The sequence below is a fragment of the Trichomycterus rosablanca genome, chromosome 3 (assembly GCF_030014385.1).
Source record: "Trichomycterus rosablanca isolate fTriRos1 chromosome 3, fTriRos1.hap1, whole genome shotgun sequence".
In the NCBI taxonomy this organism is placed as follows: Eukaryota; Metazoa; Chordata; class Actinopteri; order Siluriformes; family Trichomycteridae; genus Trichomycterus; species Trichomycterus rosablanca.
In genome coordinates, this window is record NC_085990.1 from 31,086,180 (window position 1) to 31,106,182 (window position 20,003).

The window sequence follows — 20,003 nt, forward strand, 5'->3', positions numbered from 1 at the left end:
GTTGCATAGTTTTGAGATTTTCTTTTTCAGGCACCTCATCATTGTGGCTGCTTCTTATGCAAGGCATATCTGAAGCGTCCACACTGTATTCTCGCTCACATAAATATCATTTTAGCCCATTCCCTCAGCTTTGTAACAAAAATATATTATATATTCACTTTTGTTTTGTTCAGAAAGTGCCACAGAAACTGCTCCCCCTGGATTTTCAGACGGCCATGTTTAAGCAGCTACTGAGTCAAGATAGAGGCCCGTCGTTTGTGAGTCTGTCTTGAGACCCAGTGCGATATAGAAGTAAAGATGGAGATTTATGTAAGCACTTCATCTCCCTCTCCAACTTAATCCATTTGCTTTTTGTCCATTTGGGCAGGAGTTCCCTCCCCACCTTGTCCAAACTTGGTGCCCTTTTCTTACAGTCTGCTCTTCATGTTGTTTTTTAAATTTTGATTCATTTATTTATTTTTTTAATTATTTTTTTAATGAATTAATGTATTTGTTTATATTATTATTTCTACTATCTTACGAGCAGCCACACTCCTCCACAATCATATTTTGAATGTCTTTTTTTACAATCTTCTGCTCCTCATTATAGTAGAGCATAGACATGGCACGTAGACGTGTGGGCACACAACATGACCTGATACTGGTAAATGGGCTGTAACCTCGCATTCGATAGTGATTTATGACTGTAGAGTGGAAGGACAGTGCAGATCCTGTAATGCTGGCTACATGACTTGGGCACTCACCCTCACAATAATTGGCATGGTAGCCAGTGGGTGCAATGATCCAGTCGTTCCATCCAATGTCCTTGAAGTTAACATAGAACTGGCGCTTGCAGCATACTCGCACCTTTCCATCACACTCCAGGCCACGCTTACGGCGCCGCCTCGTCCCATTCTCCTCCCTTTGACGAACCACAGCCATCAGGAATGGTCGATGAGATTGCTCCCGCTCTCCTCCTCCTCCACTGGTCACCAGGACTGGAGTGGCACGGGCATCAGCACACAGTGGGCACAAGACACGCAGATTCAGAGCGCTAATTCCACGTTCCAACAGAGACTGCATGCTAGAAGCCACATTAAAGGTATGCCAGCCGCTGCGTCTTGTATCCACTGACTTTTCAGCCACTAGCTTTTCTTTGCCATCAGGCAGCTGCAGAAGAAGGCAGATGCTGATGGTTGTGCGAGTACGGTTGCCCTTTGGAAGACGCAAAAAGAGCCACACATTTGCCTGCTCCACCTGGGACATCTCATCACCTTCTTTGGAGATAAGAAAGTTGATTAGACCAGGGGCTTCACCTGAAACAAGAAAAGAGAAAAGGGACATCAGGTAACATTTTCAGTTATTCATTCATTTTCAGTCTAACTTCTTGTGACTCAGGATAATATTTCTATTAAATTATACATAAGAGAAAAAATCGTATAGCGGAGGACACGGGACTTACTGAGGCGGGAATCTGTAGAAAGGTAAATACACCTATTGGTATGTAACCTAAATTTTCTAGTAATACTCAGAGAAAAATAAACCTAAACTTGGCAAAAAAAAAAGCTCAGGATCAAATTCAAGACATCTTTAACATTAGATATATTATTTATTATGCATACATATTATGCATACATTTATTTATATAATAATTTATTCATTCACCTTCAGCACTGTTTCATCCTTATCAGGATTGCAGTGAGCTCAAAGCTTATCATTTCTCCTTACACTTGGGTCAAATTCTAGTAGCTTATCTACCACTTGACAAGTTTTAAGTAAACAAGTTTCCTCTCACACAAACCTATAAGCAATTTGAAGTAGCCAATTCAGATACTCACATTTTTAGAGTGGTTCCGGAAACCTGTATGGCACTCTAAAGATGCAACTTCCTGTAGCCACCATGCCACCCATTAGGCACAATAAATCAGCTATTTTTAAAAGGCTGTTAGGTACTGTGAATACGGAGCCAACCACATCAAAGATGACCCAGTATAGGAGTGGCAACATCAGTAGAAATGTTAGGCTTTGTAGTTACTACACCTGACCAGCTTTCCAAGATTTGAAAAACAACAAAATCTTCAAAGAAATGCTATCACTGGTCAGAATTTAAAACATAGCAAAGGTAGAAATATGAATCAGTTGTGCCTACATGTATATGAACATATTACATATTACATACTCCTTTCCATTTCACTCTCTCACCTGACGATGAAATGGAGATAAGACTGTAAAGTACCACATCATGAACTTGACAACATGCAATGCAGTGTCCAGCTGCAGGTTGTGATGTGGCATGTTTTATGTAACTCAAAGTCCCTCTGGATCACAGATTGAGTTTCGTTCTGGCTTTAATCCACAGCATTTTACAGACACAGATGAGACCTCTGGAAGGGCTCACAACACAGATCATTTGCCAACTTTAAAACTAATTTCCTCTATTTACACAGTAAAGTGTTGAGGATTTTTGTTTGAAACTGTTTCTGGGTGATGTGACTGTAGAAGCTTTGTAATTGAATTACATGTTTACAACCAATCACTTGTAATTTGGCCACCTCATTAAATCTCATTAAATCATTATAAAGTTTTGTTGCTACTGTTTGGTCTTACACATTAAGTTCAAAATAAGCCTTTACAAGCGTTATTTGAGTTGTCACTCACTGATCTGCTCAGGGTTATGGTGAGACTGGAGCCTGTCCTATATGTAGCTACCAACATGAAATAGTGAGGCCTGACACACGTAAAGCCAACACATCTAAAGCTCTGAATGTTACTAGGCACATAAGCAACGTTCTGTACACATAAGCTCACTAAGGACCATGATTGTCTTACTTTGGTTTTAGTGACAGGGAAGATAGTAATGCCACACACTTTTGCCACTCACAGTGCATGCAGTCTTAGTCTCCAAGCCACAGGTGTCTGTCATCATTAGGGACTTAAACTCACAATCATACTAAAATTTAACCAAAGTAAAAACTAAAACTTAATTAATTTAGGCGTATACGCTCTATGAATAACTATTCTAAACAAAAAGTCATATAAAAATTATTTTTAGCTTCCTTCTTTACCATTCTTAGTTTAGTCACTGATAATTTCCATCCAGTATTCCTTATTGTGATACAGCCACCAGCCTGGGAAGGTAAAGTCTAAATAACACATGCTTCCTTTAAGAATCAGTAGGGACATCTGCAGCTCTAGAGGCATAGTTTGTCAGATCCATTGCTCTGAAAACGCTGGCTGTTTCATATAGTTAACATAAGGCTTCTTTTTTGCACAGTAAAGTTTTAAGTGGCGTTTGTGAATATAAGTGCTTCAAAAAGGTTTGCCAAAGTAATCCCTTGTCAATGGGGTTATAACAGCTATTGATGAATGACAGTTCTTGATGCAGTGCTATCTGAGAGTTCAAAGATCATCGATGTTCAGCTAAGCCTCTTAACATTGCACTCCACACACTAAAATTTTTAAAGATACCTTAAATTGCTTATTGATGTTATGCACTGCAGAGGGAGAAATATGCAAATCCCTTCCAATCTTTCTTTGAGGTTCATTTTACTAATTTGTTGACAAACTGAAGATCCTGCCCATCTTTGCTCCTCAATGGCTCTGCCTTTTGTGGATACTGCTGTTTCAAATCATAAAATGATATTATTTGTTTATTGCTTTATTTAATTAAATTTATGTATTTTAATTAGTTAATTAAATTATTAATTTATTTATTTAATTATTTATTTATTTTATCTCAGTCCTAAATTGCCCCTGACCCCAACTTTTTTGGAATGTGCTGAAAGCATAAAATCCATATTTCATACTGTCGCAACTTTTTGGGGGTTGTTGTAATAATAACAATAGGAAGATAATAGTAATAATAATAATATATAAGAGCCAAACTAAAAAAAACTGAAATGTACATTACACTGTTATTTTGTACATGAAGTCTGGATGTAGATTTTCAGAATATATTTAGTTTTTTGGATTTATTGTACTACAACATAATAACAATGATGTCAGCCAAAGTGTGTGCATGTGCGTGGGCATGTACAGTGTATCACAAAAGTGAGTACACCCCTCACATTTCTGCAAATATTTCATTATATCTTTTCATGGGACAACACTATAGACATGAAACTTGGATATAACTTAGAGTAGTCAGTGTACAGCTTGTATAGCAGTGTAGATTTACTGTCTTCTGAAAATAACTCAACACACAGCCATTAATGTCTAAATGGCTGGCAACATAAGTGAGTACACCCCACAGTGAACATGTCCAAATTGTGCCCAAATGTGTCGTTGTCCCTCCCTGGTGTCATGTGTCAAGGTCCCAGGTGTAAATGGGGAGCAGGGCTGTTAAATTTGGTGTTTTGGGTACAATTCTCTCATACTGGCCACTGGATATTCAACATGGCACCTCATGGCAAATAACTCTCTGAGGATGTGAGAAATAGAATTGTTGCTCTCCACAAAGATGGCCTAGGCTATAAGAAGATTGCTAACACCCTGAAACTGAGCTACAGCATGGTGGCCAAGGTCATACAGCGGTTTTCCAGGACAGGTTCCACTCGGAACAGGCTTCGCCAGGGTCGACCAAAGAAGTTGAGTCCACGTGTTCGGCGTCATATCCAGAGGTTGGCTTTAAAAAATAGACACATGAGTGCTGCCAGCATTGCTGCAGAGGTTGAAGACGTGGGAGGTCAGCCTGTCAGTGCTCAGACCATACGCCGCACACTGCATCAACTCGGTCTGCATGGTCGTCATCCCAGAAGGAAGCTGACGCATAAGAAAGCCCGCAAACAGTTTGCTGAAGACAAGCAGTCCAAGAACATGGATTACTGGAATGCCCTGTGGTCTGACGAGACCAAGATAAACTTGTTTGGCTCAGATGGTGTCCAGCATGTGTGGCGGCGCCCTGGTGAGAAGTACCAAGACAACTGTATCTTGCCTACAGTCAAGCATGGTGGTGGTAGCATCATGGTCTTGGGCTACATGAGTGTTGCTGGCACTGGGGAGCTGCAGTTCATTGAGGGAAACATGAATTCCAACATGTACTGTGACATTCTGAAACAGAGCATGATCCCCTCCCTTCTAAAACTGGGCCTCATGGCAGTTTTCCAACAGGATAACGACCCCAAACACAACCTCCAAGATGACAACTGCCTTGCTGAGGAAGCTGAAGGTAAAGGTGATGGACTAAACCCAATTGAGCACCTGTGGCGCATCCTCAAGTGGAAGGTGGAGGAGTTCAAGGTGTCTAACATCCACCAGCTCCGTGATGTCATCATGGAGGAGTGGAAGAGGATTCCAGTAGCAACCTGTGCAGCTCTGGTGAATTCCATGCCCAGGAGGGTTAAGGCAGTGCTGGATAATAATGATGGTCACACAAAATATTGACACTTTGGGCACAATTTGGACATGTTCACTGTGGGGTGTACTCACTTATGTTGCTAGCCATTTAGACATTAATGGCTGTGTGTTGAGTTATTTTCAGAAGACAGTAAATCTACACTGCTATACAAGTTGTACACTGACTACTCTAAGTTATATCCAAGTTTTAGTTCTATAGTGTTGTCCCATGAAAAGATATAATAAAATATTTGCAGAAATGTGAAGGGTGTACTCACTTTTGTGATACACTGTATGTGTGTTTACACATCCCAAGTCCCATCTGTCCAAACACAGAACAGCATCATGAACAGAGTCTAAAAATAATAGGCTTTTCCAGCATTGGCCAATTCATTGTTTCCTTTTCAATCTGTGGACCGAGAAAGAATGGTGCATCGTTAGCATTGGCTAAGCTGAGTAAACCCAGCTCCATCTCTTCCCCAGCAAGGGCTTGGGCTCACAGAGAGTATCGTCACCCACCCCACTGAGTAGGTAAGAGTATAGAAATGCCTTCACTCTACGTGATTCTCAATATGTTTGTTAGGGAGAGTAAGACAGAAGAAAAACCTCAGAGCTGAAAGACTACAGGGCCATACAATAATCCCTCAACAATAAACACCGGTGTAACCATGAGAGCGAAGTTTGCACAGCTGCCCCACATACAAAGATGGAAAATAACATTTACACATTCCTTGTTTCAACCCCCCCTACCATGCCATGTCTTTAAAAAGGGAGGTGGGAGCTATATAGGATCACCTGAAAACTTAAAGAGGTGTGTAGGGGGGTTGACTCCTCTTTAAACACTGCTTCGCTTAATGCGTTCCCTAATCCTTAGCTCTACGTAGTTCACCTTAGGGGGTATTCTTTGCTTTGATCTCCTTGTTGGCATCCTGTCATATTGTATAGCTTTAATACCCCAATGCTCCAAGCCCGAAAGACAAATTTTGCATATCCCCAAGTCCTGAGCCACAGAGCGAGAGAGGCTGTTAGAAGGTGCCTATCTGTGGATGGCCTTTGTTTATTCTCTTCCTTTGGATGATTGTAATGAGGAGATGTGATTTATCTTCAGCTAAGCTGTTGACAGTACTGATTAAAGGGAACTGTTTAGTCCGTGAGCAAAGACTGGCGTAATTGTTTCAAAGAGATTGAGGCTTACAGGAAGGGCTTGTACAACTGGCCTAGGAATGTCTCAGTTAACTAGTGACAAATGCTTTGACATTAATGTTTCCTGTTAAGGTTTACACTAGATGTACCACAAATTTTACAAAGGCTGAATGTTAAATAAATAAGACCCAGCTTGATCAGACTTCACATGGATATATTCATACAAAAAATTTAACCCTTTTTAGTACCCTGTTTTATAAATTAGATACATGGCCTGTTTTTCAAGTTCAGCAATTTTGAAGTAAAGAGTGCTATAAAATGCAGAGAATATTAGTCTGCCTGCTTTAACAATGTGGTAGTGTGTTTAAGTTGGCTTCCTTGACTTCAATCCCAGACATTTTAATTGTGGCCGTTCCAACAATGAAGAGAAATTTCAGAGACTAAACAACTCTGGTATGAGTGTATTAATATGACGGCAAAAACTAAAAAGAAGCCTGGGAAAGAAAGTAATTTTCTCTCTATGGATTTTCTTTTTATTTTAAAACTTTATTAGTTGTAAAATATTAAAATGACAAGGTGAAAATAGTGTGATTCAAACAAATAATTACTATAATGCTTAATTATTCTAATTAAAATGACACCTTTATTTTATGTAGCAAATAAATTGGTGACCGTGAAAAACAAAACAGATGAAAATATAACTGTATGAAATCTTTAAAATGTATCGTTTACTGTTGTACATTTACATGATCTCTTGTTTTAGAAGTATTTCCTGTCAAGAACTAATCTTGACCACAATAAAGCTGACCGATATCTGTCCCTAATATGCAACCAAGTTGTCCTGCACTCTTTTTAAACCTTTAGCCTCTAACCCTTGACTCTTCACCCTCACTCTGCCTGGTACCCCTCATTTAAAGGTGGCTGAACTGCTGTCAGCATGGCTGATCTATTACCCTACTCATGCTCTCAGACCCCCTATTTTGTGAAGAACTGAAGGGTGATACTTAGTTTTTAAAAATGTCAAGCTTACTGGTATAGGTTTAACATACTGCCGCCATGCTGACTGTTTAGACGACACATAAACTCTAAGGAAACTGACATTATAGCCATATGAGATTTATCCTACTTTAGGACTGGGATGGCAAACCATATATGGCTAAATGATAGAGATAGAGACACTGGTTTAAGGCTTGCATAAAGCCCTTGAGTTATAATACATTAAATTTTCATATGAGAATAATACAGAATAATATCTCCCATCATCAAAATTTACCCTGACAGATCAATATAAGGTCATATAAGTTGTCTGTTTTTTCTTTACTTAGCTTAAAGAACAGATAAAGTCAGTAGTTGAGAAGCCACAATGTTAAAGTAAGTCACTGCTATCTGCACAATCTTAATGATTGTATCCGTTTTGGGATTAGACTGCAATCATGCATGCTCTCTTCCTGGGTATGAGAGACAAACTGTTCATGATCAGGCCAGCATCTGCAAGCTATAAACCACTCACACGAACAAGTTTGGGTCATCTGCTGTCAGTTACCAATGAGTGGTGGACAGGAGCATCTGCATCTTAGAATAGTTACAAAATAGTACAAAAGAAGTTCATAGGCTTCCAACAATCTACAATACGTTTTCACGATTAATTGTTATAGGTAGCACACTGTCAATGAATTAAGAAAATATATAAAGGTTCACTGTTGCTATAAATGATTTTGGTCCATTAAATAGCCTCTTTATACTGAAATGGTGCTGGTGGTCAGAGTCATAGTGGGTCTGGTTCCATCCGGAAACACTGGGCACAAGTCATGAATACCCTCGACCCCTAAGACAAAGCCAATTATATCTGTAAACGCTGGTTACCCCTAACGCTGTTACCTGATGTTAAACCGTTTCATGCTTTCTCACCACAAAATAGCCTGTACAATTTTCAGCAGAAAAAGTTAGGTGTAGGTGGGGTTGGAAGGATGGATGTTTAGGTAGGTAGGTGGGTAGGTAAGTAGGAAGGAAACAATCAGATACTACTGTCAGTTGCCACAGTGCCACATTAATGTCCTTGATTTGTAAGTCTCAGGTTTTACTTTATATCTAATGGATTTGGGTAGTAAGAAAAAATTTTTTCAATAAAGTTGATATAAAAGAATAATGATAAAATTGCTATGAACTCTGTAAATAACCAGAAAACATTATTACATCAAGTAAACTGTTTCATATTTGATATGTTTAATGATGAAGGTAAAAGGTTCTAAACTTTGTTTGGGACTTTTTAATTAATAAAATAGTAAAACTTTAGCCAACTTAATGTACCTATACATGCAAATTCTGTCAAGTATATTTATAAAAATATTGTTAAACAGTGGTACAACTGCTTTGCTGCATTGACCCCTGAAGATGTCAAATTACAACATGGTACAATTAATATAATGGAAGCTCCAACTACAGCAATTATAACTAAAACAGTCGGTTCCCAGAAAGATACAGCACGCCGCTGGAAAACCAGACCGAACCAATCAGCCTGGTATCATGGTTTCAGAAAAAGCCAACAAAGGAGCTAAGTGATTGTCAATCAGGAGAAACTGACACATCACACATCTGCACCTCCATGCCCCCTCTGCCAGCCAAAATGGTGATGCAGAAGGAAATGACTCATGATGAAGGTGGGTTAGCTGCCAAACTACTTCAGCAGCAGCCACATTACAGGTAGATAGCCAACAAACTCTCAATATATTAAACAATCAGTATATGTACAACTAAAAGTAATTTTTCCCTTACAAAAAAAAATGTTGACCTTAGCAGTAACTCTATGTAATGCTATATTGATAACTGTACCACAATGGCATACCATTTCTTGTTAAAATAACCAATGCCTATGTTACAAACCAATTTAAATAGCTACTTCTAAAAAGATTCTCTGTATGATGTCAGCTTTATCCTTAGTGAATCAGTGGCAACACCCATTAACCACACTCACAATACATTAGTCAATTAGGGTTTATTTTGCTAAAGCAAATATACAATTCCATATCAAGGTATGTTTCTATCCATCACTAATTTGTTTATCTTTAAGAGCCCCTGATGTTTGTAAATGAAAACTAAGAGTTGTTAACCCATACCAAGAACCCCTAAAGTAATTATTCCTGTTAATTCTTGTAAAATGTCAATTTGGTTGAAAATGTTACAGTATGTTCTTGTCACTGCAGGGAAATCAGTGGCTCGGCCACACTGGTGACGCACCAACATTGTAATTGTAATTACCACAGTGATGTAGTAAATTCCTGTTTTAAGTTATGTAAGTTCATGTTCAGTATTTTCAGTCAAAAGTGCAGTTGTGAGGTCTAGCACTGTTGATTTAGCCTGACTTGCAAACAACATTTCATCTTAAAGATGTTTAATAGGATTGAGGTCAATGCTATGCATTGTGTTTTTACACACCAAATGTGTCAAACATTAGGGATACAAGAAAATAAACAGTGTTGTGATTTTAAACAGGTGAAGTCAATAGGTAATTGTAATTATGTATTTGCATTTTCACATTTTCGATACTGTCTCAACTTTTACTTATTTGGGGCTGTATCTGTTAAAAATGGATATTGCTTGAACATCTAAACTAAACAAATAGGTAATAATTAGGAAAGGTGTTCACATACCCACTGCCATAAAATGTGTGGCCTGGGTACAGGGGATCTTTGCATCTACCAACTCTCTGTGACACATTTGCATGTTCTTTAATATCTGTGTGGGTTTTCTATAGGTAATCCGGTTTCAAACTTTCAAAATATGGGTAGATATTGAATATTGATATTTTATATTGTGTCCAGGTAAAGTGATTAACTGTATGTTTGTGATGCCCTAGGATAAACTGGCAACCTGCTCAGTGTCTAATCTTGTCTTTTGCCCAGTGTTGCCCAGTGTATGTTCAGGTCCGTCTGCGACACTGGTCAGTATGAATAAGTTATTAAAGATAGATGAAAGCATGAATGAGTTATTTAGATATGCTGTATATGAATTCCCCCTTACATATCTCTTTTCTCAAAACTTCAAACAGGGTTATTAGATGTACAGATTTTCTACCTAATTACACTTGTTGAACTGCTGCTGTGGTTGATTTCTGTCGATGGGTTGGAAGTTAGACGATTGGCATGAATAAGGTAAATTTTTAAATGCTTATATGCAAAATTTGTTCAGATTTTTTTTGTTTAAAAATAGCTAATTCATTCCACTCATGTTTTGGTGATGCATTCCTAGGGGTTTATGAGCTTTCATAATCATTACGGTCATGTACGTATGAATGACAAAACAGGCCAGGAGAAAGAGGAACAGAAAAACTACTTTAGTCGTCATTTCATGACATATTATGTCTTACAGATGTAGCAAGCATGCTTGAGTAAGAGTTTGCATGCACAAAACATCTTTGAAATTCTGGGCTGGTGAATGCTTTGTGCATGGTCTCTTTCATTAATGAGGAATCTTGGGAATGCTTCTACTCTTCTCTTTTTGTCCTGGCAAAGGCAGATTCACACAAGTTTCCAAGCCTTCCATTGTTTTATTTTTAATCTCACCATCCCCAAAATATGGGAAAATATTTATCTAACGGATGGGATTTTAGAACCACCAAAAATTGCTCATTGGAAGGACAAGAATAGCTTCTGTAAACTGAAATTTTTTTCTCTCTTGCTCATTCATGTAAGAGACTTTCAGGAAATTGTCCAACTAACTTCTGCAGAGCTTTTTTTTCCCCTCTGACCTCCCCTGCAGATCTGTGAATGCACTGTGACAGTGACAAAGCCAAAAAAAGAAACACATTCTTGAGATGTTTGCTTTTTTTTTTTGTAAAATTTGATTTGCCTACCACTTTGAGGGTGCTAATGTTTTTTTTTTTTTAGCTATTTTCGAGGGTCCAGAGTATTTCCTACCTTTTGCCCAGTGAATTGAACCCACCACAAGCCCTGAATTGGATAAAAAGGTGGTAAAACAGACAATTGTTGAACGAATGAATGAATGAACGAATTAATGAATAAATGAGTGAATAAATGAATGAATTCATTAATATTTTCTTAAGACACAAACAATAATTGCCACAAAACCTACAATCTTCAGTGTGCAGCAGTATTCACCTTTGACGAGGTTGTTCCTAGGAACTTAAATGTTTCTTTTAAAATCACTCCAGTATAGATTTAGCAGTATGTTTTGGGTCATTATCCTGTTGGAAGGTGAACCTTTGTCCCAGTCTTAAACTTTTGTCCTGTATTTAGTGCCATTTTGTCCTGTATTTAGTGCCCTGTATTTAGTGCCATCCATTTATCCTTCAAACCTGACAAGTTTTTCAGTCCCTGCCAATGAATAGCAATTCCACAGCATGTTGCTGACACCACTATTTAGACCTGTGGGAATAATGGTTTCAGTTGATGGGATGTCTTGTGTTTGAGCCACACATAGCATTTATCTTGATAGCCAAAAATGTAAATTTTAGTCTCATCTGACCAGAGACCAGAGACTCTGACTCTTCTTCATGGATTTTGGGAATCTCCCTCATCTATTTGCATTTTGTTACAGTGGGGCCAAAAAGTATTTAGTCAGCCACTGATTGTGCAAGTTCTCCTACTTAGAAAGATGAGAGAGGTCTGTAATTTTCATCATAGGTACACTTCAACTATGAGAGACCAAATGAGAAAAAAAAATCCAGGAAATCACATTGTAAGATTTTTAAAGAATTTATTTGTAAATTATGGTGGAAAATAAGTATTTGGTCAATAACAAACAAGCAAGATTTCTGGCTCTCACAGACCTGTAACTTCTTCTTTAAGAAGCTCTTCTGTCCTCCACTCGTTACCTGTATTAATGGCACCTGTTTGACCTCGTTATCTGTATAAAAGACACCTGTCCACAGCCTCAAACAGTCAACCATGGCCAAGACCAAAGAGCTGTCGAAGGACACCAGGAAGAAAATTGGAGACCTGCACCAGGCTGGGAAGAGTGAATCTACAATAGGCAAGCAGGTTGGTGTGAATAAATCAAATGTGGGAGCAATTGTAAGAAAATGGAAGACAAACAAGACCATTGATAATCTCCCTCAATCCCGTGGGGTCAAAATGATCATGAGAACGGTAAGCAAAAATCCCAGAACTACACGGAGGGACCTGATGAATGACCTGCAGAGAGCTGGGGCCAAAGTAACAAAGGCTACCATCAGTAACACACTACGCCGAGAGGGACTCAAATCCTGCAGTGCCCCTGCTTAAGCCAGTACATGTCCAGGTCCGTCTGAATTTGCCAGAGAGCTTATGGATGATCCAGAAGAGGATTGGAAGAATATCATGTGGTCAAGATGAAACCAAAATGGAACTTTTTGGTAAAAACTCAACTCGTCGTGTTTGGAGGAAGAAGAATGCTGAGTAAACACCATACCTACTGTGAAGCATGGGAGTGGAAACATCATGCTTTGGGGCTGTTTTTCTGCAAAGAGGACAGGACGACTGATCCGTGTTAAGGGAAGAATGAACGGGGCCATGTATCGTGAGATTTTAAGCCAAAACCTCCTTCCATCAGTGAGAGCATTGAAGATGGAACGTGGCTGGGTCTTCCAGCATGACAATGATCCCAAACACATCGCTCGGGCAACGAAGGAGTGGCTCCGTAAAAAGCATTTCAAGGTCCTGGAGTGGCCTAGCCAGTCTCCAGACCTCTACCCCAGAGAAAATTTGTGGAGTCCGTGTTGCCCAGCGACAGCCCCAAAACATCACTGCTCTAGAGGAGATCTGCATGGAGGAATGGGCCAAAATACCAGCTACAGTGTGTGCAAACCTGGTGAAGACTCACAGGAAACGTTTGACCTCTGTCATTACCAACAAAGGTTATGTTACAAAGTATTGAGTTGAACTGTTGTTATTGACCAAATACTTATTTTCCACCATAATTTACAAATAAATTCTTTAAAAATCCTACAATGTGATTTCCTGGATTTTTTTCTCTCATTTTGTCTCTCATAGTTGAAGTGTATCTATGATGAAAATTACAGACCTCTCTCATCTTTCTAAGTAGGAGAACTTGCACAATCAGTGGCTGACTAAATACTTTTTGGCCCCACTGTATCTCTACTGCTGTTGACCTCCATTTGTGACTGAGGAGGGTCGTTACTAGCACACGGCCCCTCTGACCTCTTCACCTGCACGATGCGAGTTCATATAGAGATCTGTATTGCACACTGAGAGTCACACACCCATCTCCAGAGGTCATAATTGTAATAGTTATGAGGAATCCTTTCTGGCATTGCTATCCTCAGACAATCCAATCATTGTCTGTATAACTGGTAGCAGAGCTGAGATTCAAACTTGCTAGCATATTTTACTGCTGCACCACCCAAGTGCCCCAGTACATAAAATTGTAATAAAATTCTATTCTAACTAATTTTAGGGTGTAATACAATCAGACAGAAAAAAACACCAATGGGGAAATGCTAAATACTTTCACAAGACACTGTACATTTTGTAGGCTGGCAAAGATGGGGGTCAGTCGCTGTTCTCAAAAGTGTTTACTAATCATTAAATTCCTACATATGTTACAGCCCTTTAATCAAGCTTCTTTTGTCATGTTTGTACTCATGTTATTACACAAACTTTGTAATTGCACGACCTTGAGAATAAGAATGCACAGTGATGACAACTCAGCCCGTCCTCTGACTTGTAAAATCCCAACTAGTATATGAAATATGACATAAAAGCCCTTGTACTGTAAACACAAATGGGGTGTAAAAGCTAATATTTCACAATAATGTAAGCAGGAAGAAGTCTCTGCTGTCCTTGCATATAAAGTCCTTGTCTCTGGATACTGATAGCCTCATCAAGGTCGTGTTTAACCTTAAATTACCCTGGAAACTGAGACAACATGCAGGCTGGAACAGCAATGGATTCAAAGCATTCAGATGTGTTTTAAACACTAAAAAATAACAATTTGTGTTTAGCCCAACATGCATTCTGAAATGTATTTTTACAAGAACACTCTAATTATGCTACAATAAAGTAATAAATAAATACTACCTCTCTATCTCTTTCTTTCTCGCACTCTCTATGGCATCTGGTTTAGATAAACAAAAAGGCTACTGTGGCTTAAATTGCAGAAAATTTTAACAACGATGATGAGGTGATTGTGTTACAACACAGTTAATCAAGCCCTCATGTGTAGTCCCCATGTTAACTCCTGTCCACCTTCACGACCACTAAAAGGTCGTAGAATCACAAATCATCACCAAACGTGTGCTACCAAAGATTTATGTTTTCAGACTAAATATTAGGATGCTAGGAGAGAGCAATAACTGTTGCACAAAGAACAATAAGCAATGCACTGCACTGCAATCTTTAGTCCTATACCCGCTGCAGAACCTTTCTAATTAGAAAGAAGCAGAGAGTTTGTGGAAGCATCATAATATGAGGCTGCTTCATTACAATACTACAGGGGCAAACACAGCATCAAAGGGCACATAAACGGAGTAATCAAGAAATTAAACCTAATCAGAAGCAACCTCAAACATACAGCCTCATCACATTTAAACAGACTAATTGCTATTAATGTTTACTATGGTTTGAATGACTATTTATGAAAAATAACCAGGAAACATAAAAATTGTTATCGCAAAATATGATTTACATTCGACAAAACCTACAGTATTCTAAGCAATGTGCACTGTGCAAGACAATAACTTGATATCATTTCACCCATCCCTATGTATCTGCATTTGTATGTGTATGTGTGCGAGAGAGATGTGGTTATACTATAAAAATAAAAGGTAAATCAAGCATCCAGATTTACCTTTTAAAGGTAAATTAAAATATGTAATTTTACTATTACATATTTTTATGTAATAGTAAAATAGATGTAATTACTATTACATCTCGATTTTGTAATTGCCATTTAATAGTAACCTTAACACCAGGGAAGTGTCTCGTCAGGTTATTCTAAGCAAAGAGATATTACTAAGGTGTCTTTGTCACATGAACATCTTTGTAAAGACAGACCATGTCAGAGGTAACCTGTAATTTAACATAAACTTCTGTAACATAGAATCTGCTGTTTTGTACCGCTTATTGCAAGAAGATGAAGTCAGTGACATTTCATCTCTATTGCCATGTCATTCAGTTTTTTTTTTCAAATGCAAATATATATTTGTTGGTGTGATGGGTAAAACTGCTTATTCGTAAAGTAAATCTTCTTTTAAAAAAGTGGTACAGAAAAAAGGGTTAGGGTTACAGAATACACTCTTCAACTGAGAAATGGACAGTTGAATGAATGTTGGTAAAGGTGTGATTCTGGTCTTTTTCCCACTGTAGAATTTGTAGTTTGTTTACTGGGATTTTAATGTCATGCTTTACATTTTGGTTAAATTTATGACAGGACAGGATGTTCAGTTACAAATAAGTCATCAGTTCAAGTTCAATGTCAAACACAGTCATGGGCAATTTTGTATCCCCAATTCACTTAACTTACATGTCTTAGTACTGTGGGAGGAAACTGGAGCTCCTGGAGGAATCCCACAGAGACACTGGGAGAACATACAAATTCCACACAGAAAGAACCCGGACCACTCCACCTGAGATTTAAACCCAGAACCTTCTTGCTGTGGGTTGACAATGCTACGCACTAAGCCATCGTGACACCCTGTAAACACTGTAGTCTTTAGTGGGATAATTATAAAATGCTTATCTAAGTGTGTGCAAAATGTGCTGGAAGTTTTACATGGTTAAAATGTATTCTACAGGTAAGGTACAATATTTCACATTAACACAAGCTGAGGTGTAAAGAAAAATATGCACGTTCCTGTTTAGGATGGAATGCATCAATCTGATATTAGACATTGTTATTGGGATTGCTTTGTTTAAAAACATTATCAGGTACGAGATTAGATTTGAAATGTTTTCGATCCATGTTTATAATATGACCTGATGTTTAACGCATTGGCAGTGCAGTAAAAATGGAAACGCTGAATTAGACATAGTGATATTACTAATGAAATTTTCATAGCAATCAGGGTTGCTGTAGGTCCAGTGCCACCCAGAAACATACACCTAGAAAGTGTGCCCATCTATTACAGAGGGTACAACGGTTTATTTCTGACAGAAATAAGAAAGTGCATATTTATTTATACTATGGCACAAACTGGCAGCTGTTTGTTAGTCTGGATACAATTGCATATTGCAACATGAAATAAAGCAGGCAGTACAGTGACAGAGATGAATGGAAACAATTTGTAATAATTTCAGGGAACAGTTTTAGTTGTGTACTGTAGCTTTTGTCCACAGGATGCTAACGGTCCAAAGCTGGCAATGCATACTGACCGCATCAATTAAAAATACTCAATGTGTGCTAAAATGTAACCTTAAATGTTGCTTATTTAACTATCCGCTCCCAGTTTTATTGCACACTGATTCAAGAGCAAATTCCTCTGTCGCATTATTGCATTATGGAAGAGTTAAGTGGGATGCCTTAAGGGATGTGTCTTTTAAAGTACTCTATTGTTCTAACTTTGGTGTGGTGCTTAAGTAGTTCAAGGATCCCTGCAGAGCCTCCACTCATTTAAAGCTCCAAGTAAACCCTCGGCTAAGATGAACAAACTTCAGGTCTGTTTTGAAGTGCATGTTGTTTGCCCTTGTATTTCCTCCCATGTCTCATTAACTTTTCCATTGCTTCTTTGTGTTCTGATTTAATTCTAAACAGCATGTCTGGCTTAATTTTAACCCAAAAGTTACATATCACTGAGGACCTAAGAAACATGTGTTGTCTATTTTCTAACTATCCAGTACCTAAGTATATCTTACAGAATCATACATGATTTTGCATTTCAGTGTGTTTTTCACACAAAATGTAGATGTTATTTTATCACGATTATATTTTTTTCTACTTACGTTTTTTTTTTATTATTATTTATTATTATTTTTTAGGATAAAAAAAGATCCAAAACATCTGTCAAAACATAGTTTTATTTATACAACTTCCAACAGACCAACACCAGAAATGCAACTACACCTAAAGCCAATCACACAAGTTTTAGACCTGTGGAAAGCACTGCATTAAGTCACGTAATTAACAGAATTACATAACCTTGGACACAGTCAGTGATAGTTAGGATCCATTGTATGATTAGAAATTCAATGAAACAATGTATAGTCAACAGATTTGGTTCATTATTACTTAGATAAAGTTTTAAGAAGAGGTTCAAATGCTAACCCAGTCCTAGTCTCAACTGGTTGTAACTTGTGAATTGTGAGAACTGTTAGGCATTAACATGTGTTAGACCATGCTGAAGTGTGAAATCTGTCAAGCAATACATCACATCACTGTTGTGTCAAAATATTACTCCCTCTTTCAATAGTATGACTCAGAAAGGAAGTCTGGGTTTCTTTGCATCAGAATTCAGCCAATACAGCTGAACAGCACGTACTGAAATTAACATTCGGTCCACTTCTTTTAAAATGAGACCCAGACTTAGCTACTGCCCAAAGTCCCCCCCCCCCCCCCCCCCCCACCACAAATCCCACAGCAGCCGGCTCCTAGGGAAGCCTGTCAGTCTTCAGGTAACTGCTGCTCTGTAAGACACTTCACACAGAAGTTTATGGCGGAAACCTCGGCGGGGTTTCCTGATAATCAGCAATTCTTTAAAGCAGCAGGAGGTTTCTATGAAGCTTTAGAGAGGGGGAGAATGAGGAGGAGGAGTGAGAATGCTGCGCCAAGATTTCTGGCTATTCTTTTTGAGGCACCAAAAATTTTGAGGCAACAGGTTACCCTAAGTGCTTTGCTTTCCAGGTTGATTATATTCAAGTGACTAGCTCTCTCCTGTTCTCTCGTAAATGTGGTCTGCCAATTTTTACCCTAATAAAAACTCATCTGAGATAAAAATATGTTTGTAAACAGCTGGTAATAAAGATTTACACCACCACTTTTTATATGTAGACAGAATATTTAAGGCTCATTTTACTTTTTAGATTTTGCTTTTTAAGGTATTTTATATGTTTCTTTTTTCAGTATAGCACATTTCACAGTTTAATTGTTCTTACACAGATTTTGACTCACCAGCTTCTGCGAAGGTGATAATCTCAGTTTGTTCTGAGTTATCTGCCTCAAGGCGTCCGTGAGGCTCGTCGTCAATCAGCACGCTGCCATCCTTGGCTACTTTGCCCACATGCACCTTGCGGATGGCATTGAGCAGGGCTGCTCGTGGTACTGGGTGCGTAATGTTGGGTCGATCCTGCAGGTGCAGCATGCTTAGGATGTGCCTCTTGACTGCCTCTACTACATCCTGCTGCGCCTCCTCCTCCTGCAGTGCATCTGCGCCACTCCTCCGCAGCCGTGCCAAGGCGCAGGATGGGCAGTCCGGTCCGGAGGAGGAGGGGGAGGATGGAGAGGATGCCTGGGTGCCCGGGGTGGCCATGGCGTTAAGGGAATAAAAGTGAGTCAGGAGCAGCAGCGCCACACTCATGGCAGGCAGGAACGACATCCTTAAAGGGAGGCTGGAGAACTGATGCAGACTGAAAGCTGCCTCACTAAGTTGCAGAAAACAAGAAAAAGTTCTTAAAAAGTTCCTTTCGATCAGCTGTCACTGCAGTCCTTCAGTATTTGTGAGTAAAAATATCTGAACTTGTGGAATAAAGCAGATAAAAAAACAAAGGTAATCCTTGTAGCTCTAGCTTCTGAAAGAGGTGATGAGTGAAGAGGACGAATAGTTCTGGCAGTTGGCTGACTTGCAGTAAGGTTCTCTCGTTCTTGCTCTGGGTCTTTGAGAAGTTTGGATGGAAAAGGTAGGCGTCTTATGAACGAGCCCTGGGGAAGCAACGCTGAGCTCTGGGACTGCTCACTATGCACGAGGTGAATGGTTTTGTACAAGTGGGCTGGGCTCTATTTCTCTTTTTTTCTCTCTCCCTCGTCCTCTCTCTCTTTCTCTTACTCTGCCACTCTGTCTCTCTCTCTCTCTTCCACTCTGACTCCACTTTCTGTCTTACTGTAATTATACTTCTTTTCCTCCTCCCCTCTCTCATCCCTCCCCCTCATTCTTCCGCCCTCTTCTCCTTTATTTTTCATTTCCTCACTTTTTTTTTTATTTGTATTAGTATGGCAGAAATAACTTTTCTACCCTCCGGGACTACATACCTGGATTTACTAGACAGACATGACACATGATTTATTTATGAGTGTTTACTTATGTACGAGCCAGCATGTCATCACATCTGCACATTTAAAAAACCGCTGGTTTAGTCACACATGGGATTTTAGTTTTCAAATTTAAAATGTAATTAATTTACACTTTAAAAATAAGTGTTTCTAAATTGTTATATGCTTTTATACTTTTTTGTAAAAAAGGTTTTTCAAGGGTTCCTTATGTGAACATATCCCATTTTACCAATGCTAAATTAAATCACAGTGTTATTCTAAAATAAAAAAAACAAAAGCGGAAATTCTAGATAGGAAAAGATATAAAGATACATACCATTATGAATTTTATACATTTTGTTAAGTTGATATTAAGTAAATAAAATGAATTTATTCAGGTTAACTCATCAATGTTG

General features: G+C 38.6%; 1 protein-coding gene across 1 annotated transcript; it reads right to left on the reverse strand.

The window, feature by feature from the left end:
* Positions 1-500: 500 nt before the first annotated feature.
* Positions 501-18,937, reverse strand: inhbaa (inhibin subunit beta Aa). Its single transcript, XM_062992045.1, has 2 exons — positions 18,514-18,937; positions 501-1,295 (listed from the first exon to the last, which is right to left on the reverse strand). The coding sequence occupies exons 1-2, from the start codon at positions 18,935-18,937 to the stop codon at positions 517-519; spliced, it is 1,203 nt and encodes a 400-aa protein (XP_062848115.1). The 3' UTR covers positions 501-516.
* Between the last annotated feature and the right edge of the window lie 1,066 nt (positions 18,938-20,003).

Coding starts and splice junctions, on each gene's coding strand:
- inhbaa (XM_062992045.1), bottom strand. CDS start 18,937: ATGTCGTTCCTGCCTGCCATGAGTGTGGCGCTGCTGCTCCTGACTCAC. Junction 1,296..18,513: donor TATCACCTTCGCAGAAGCTG/GTGAGTCAAAAT, acceptor TTCTTGTTTCAG/GTGAAGCCCCTGGTCTAATC.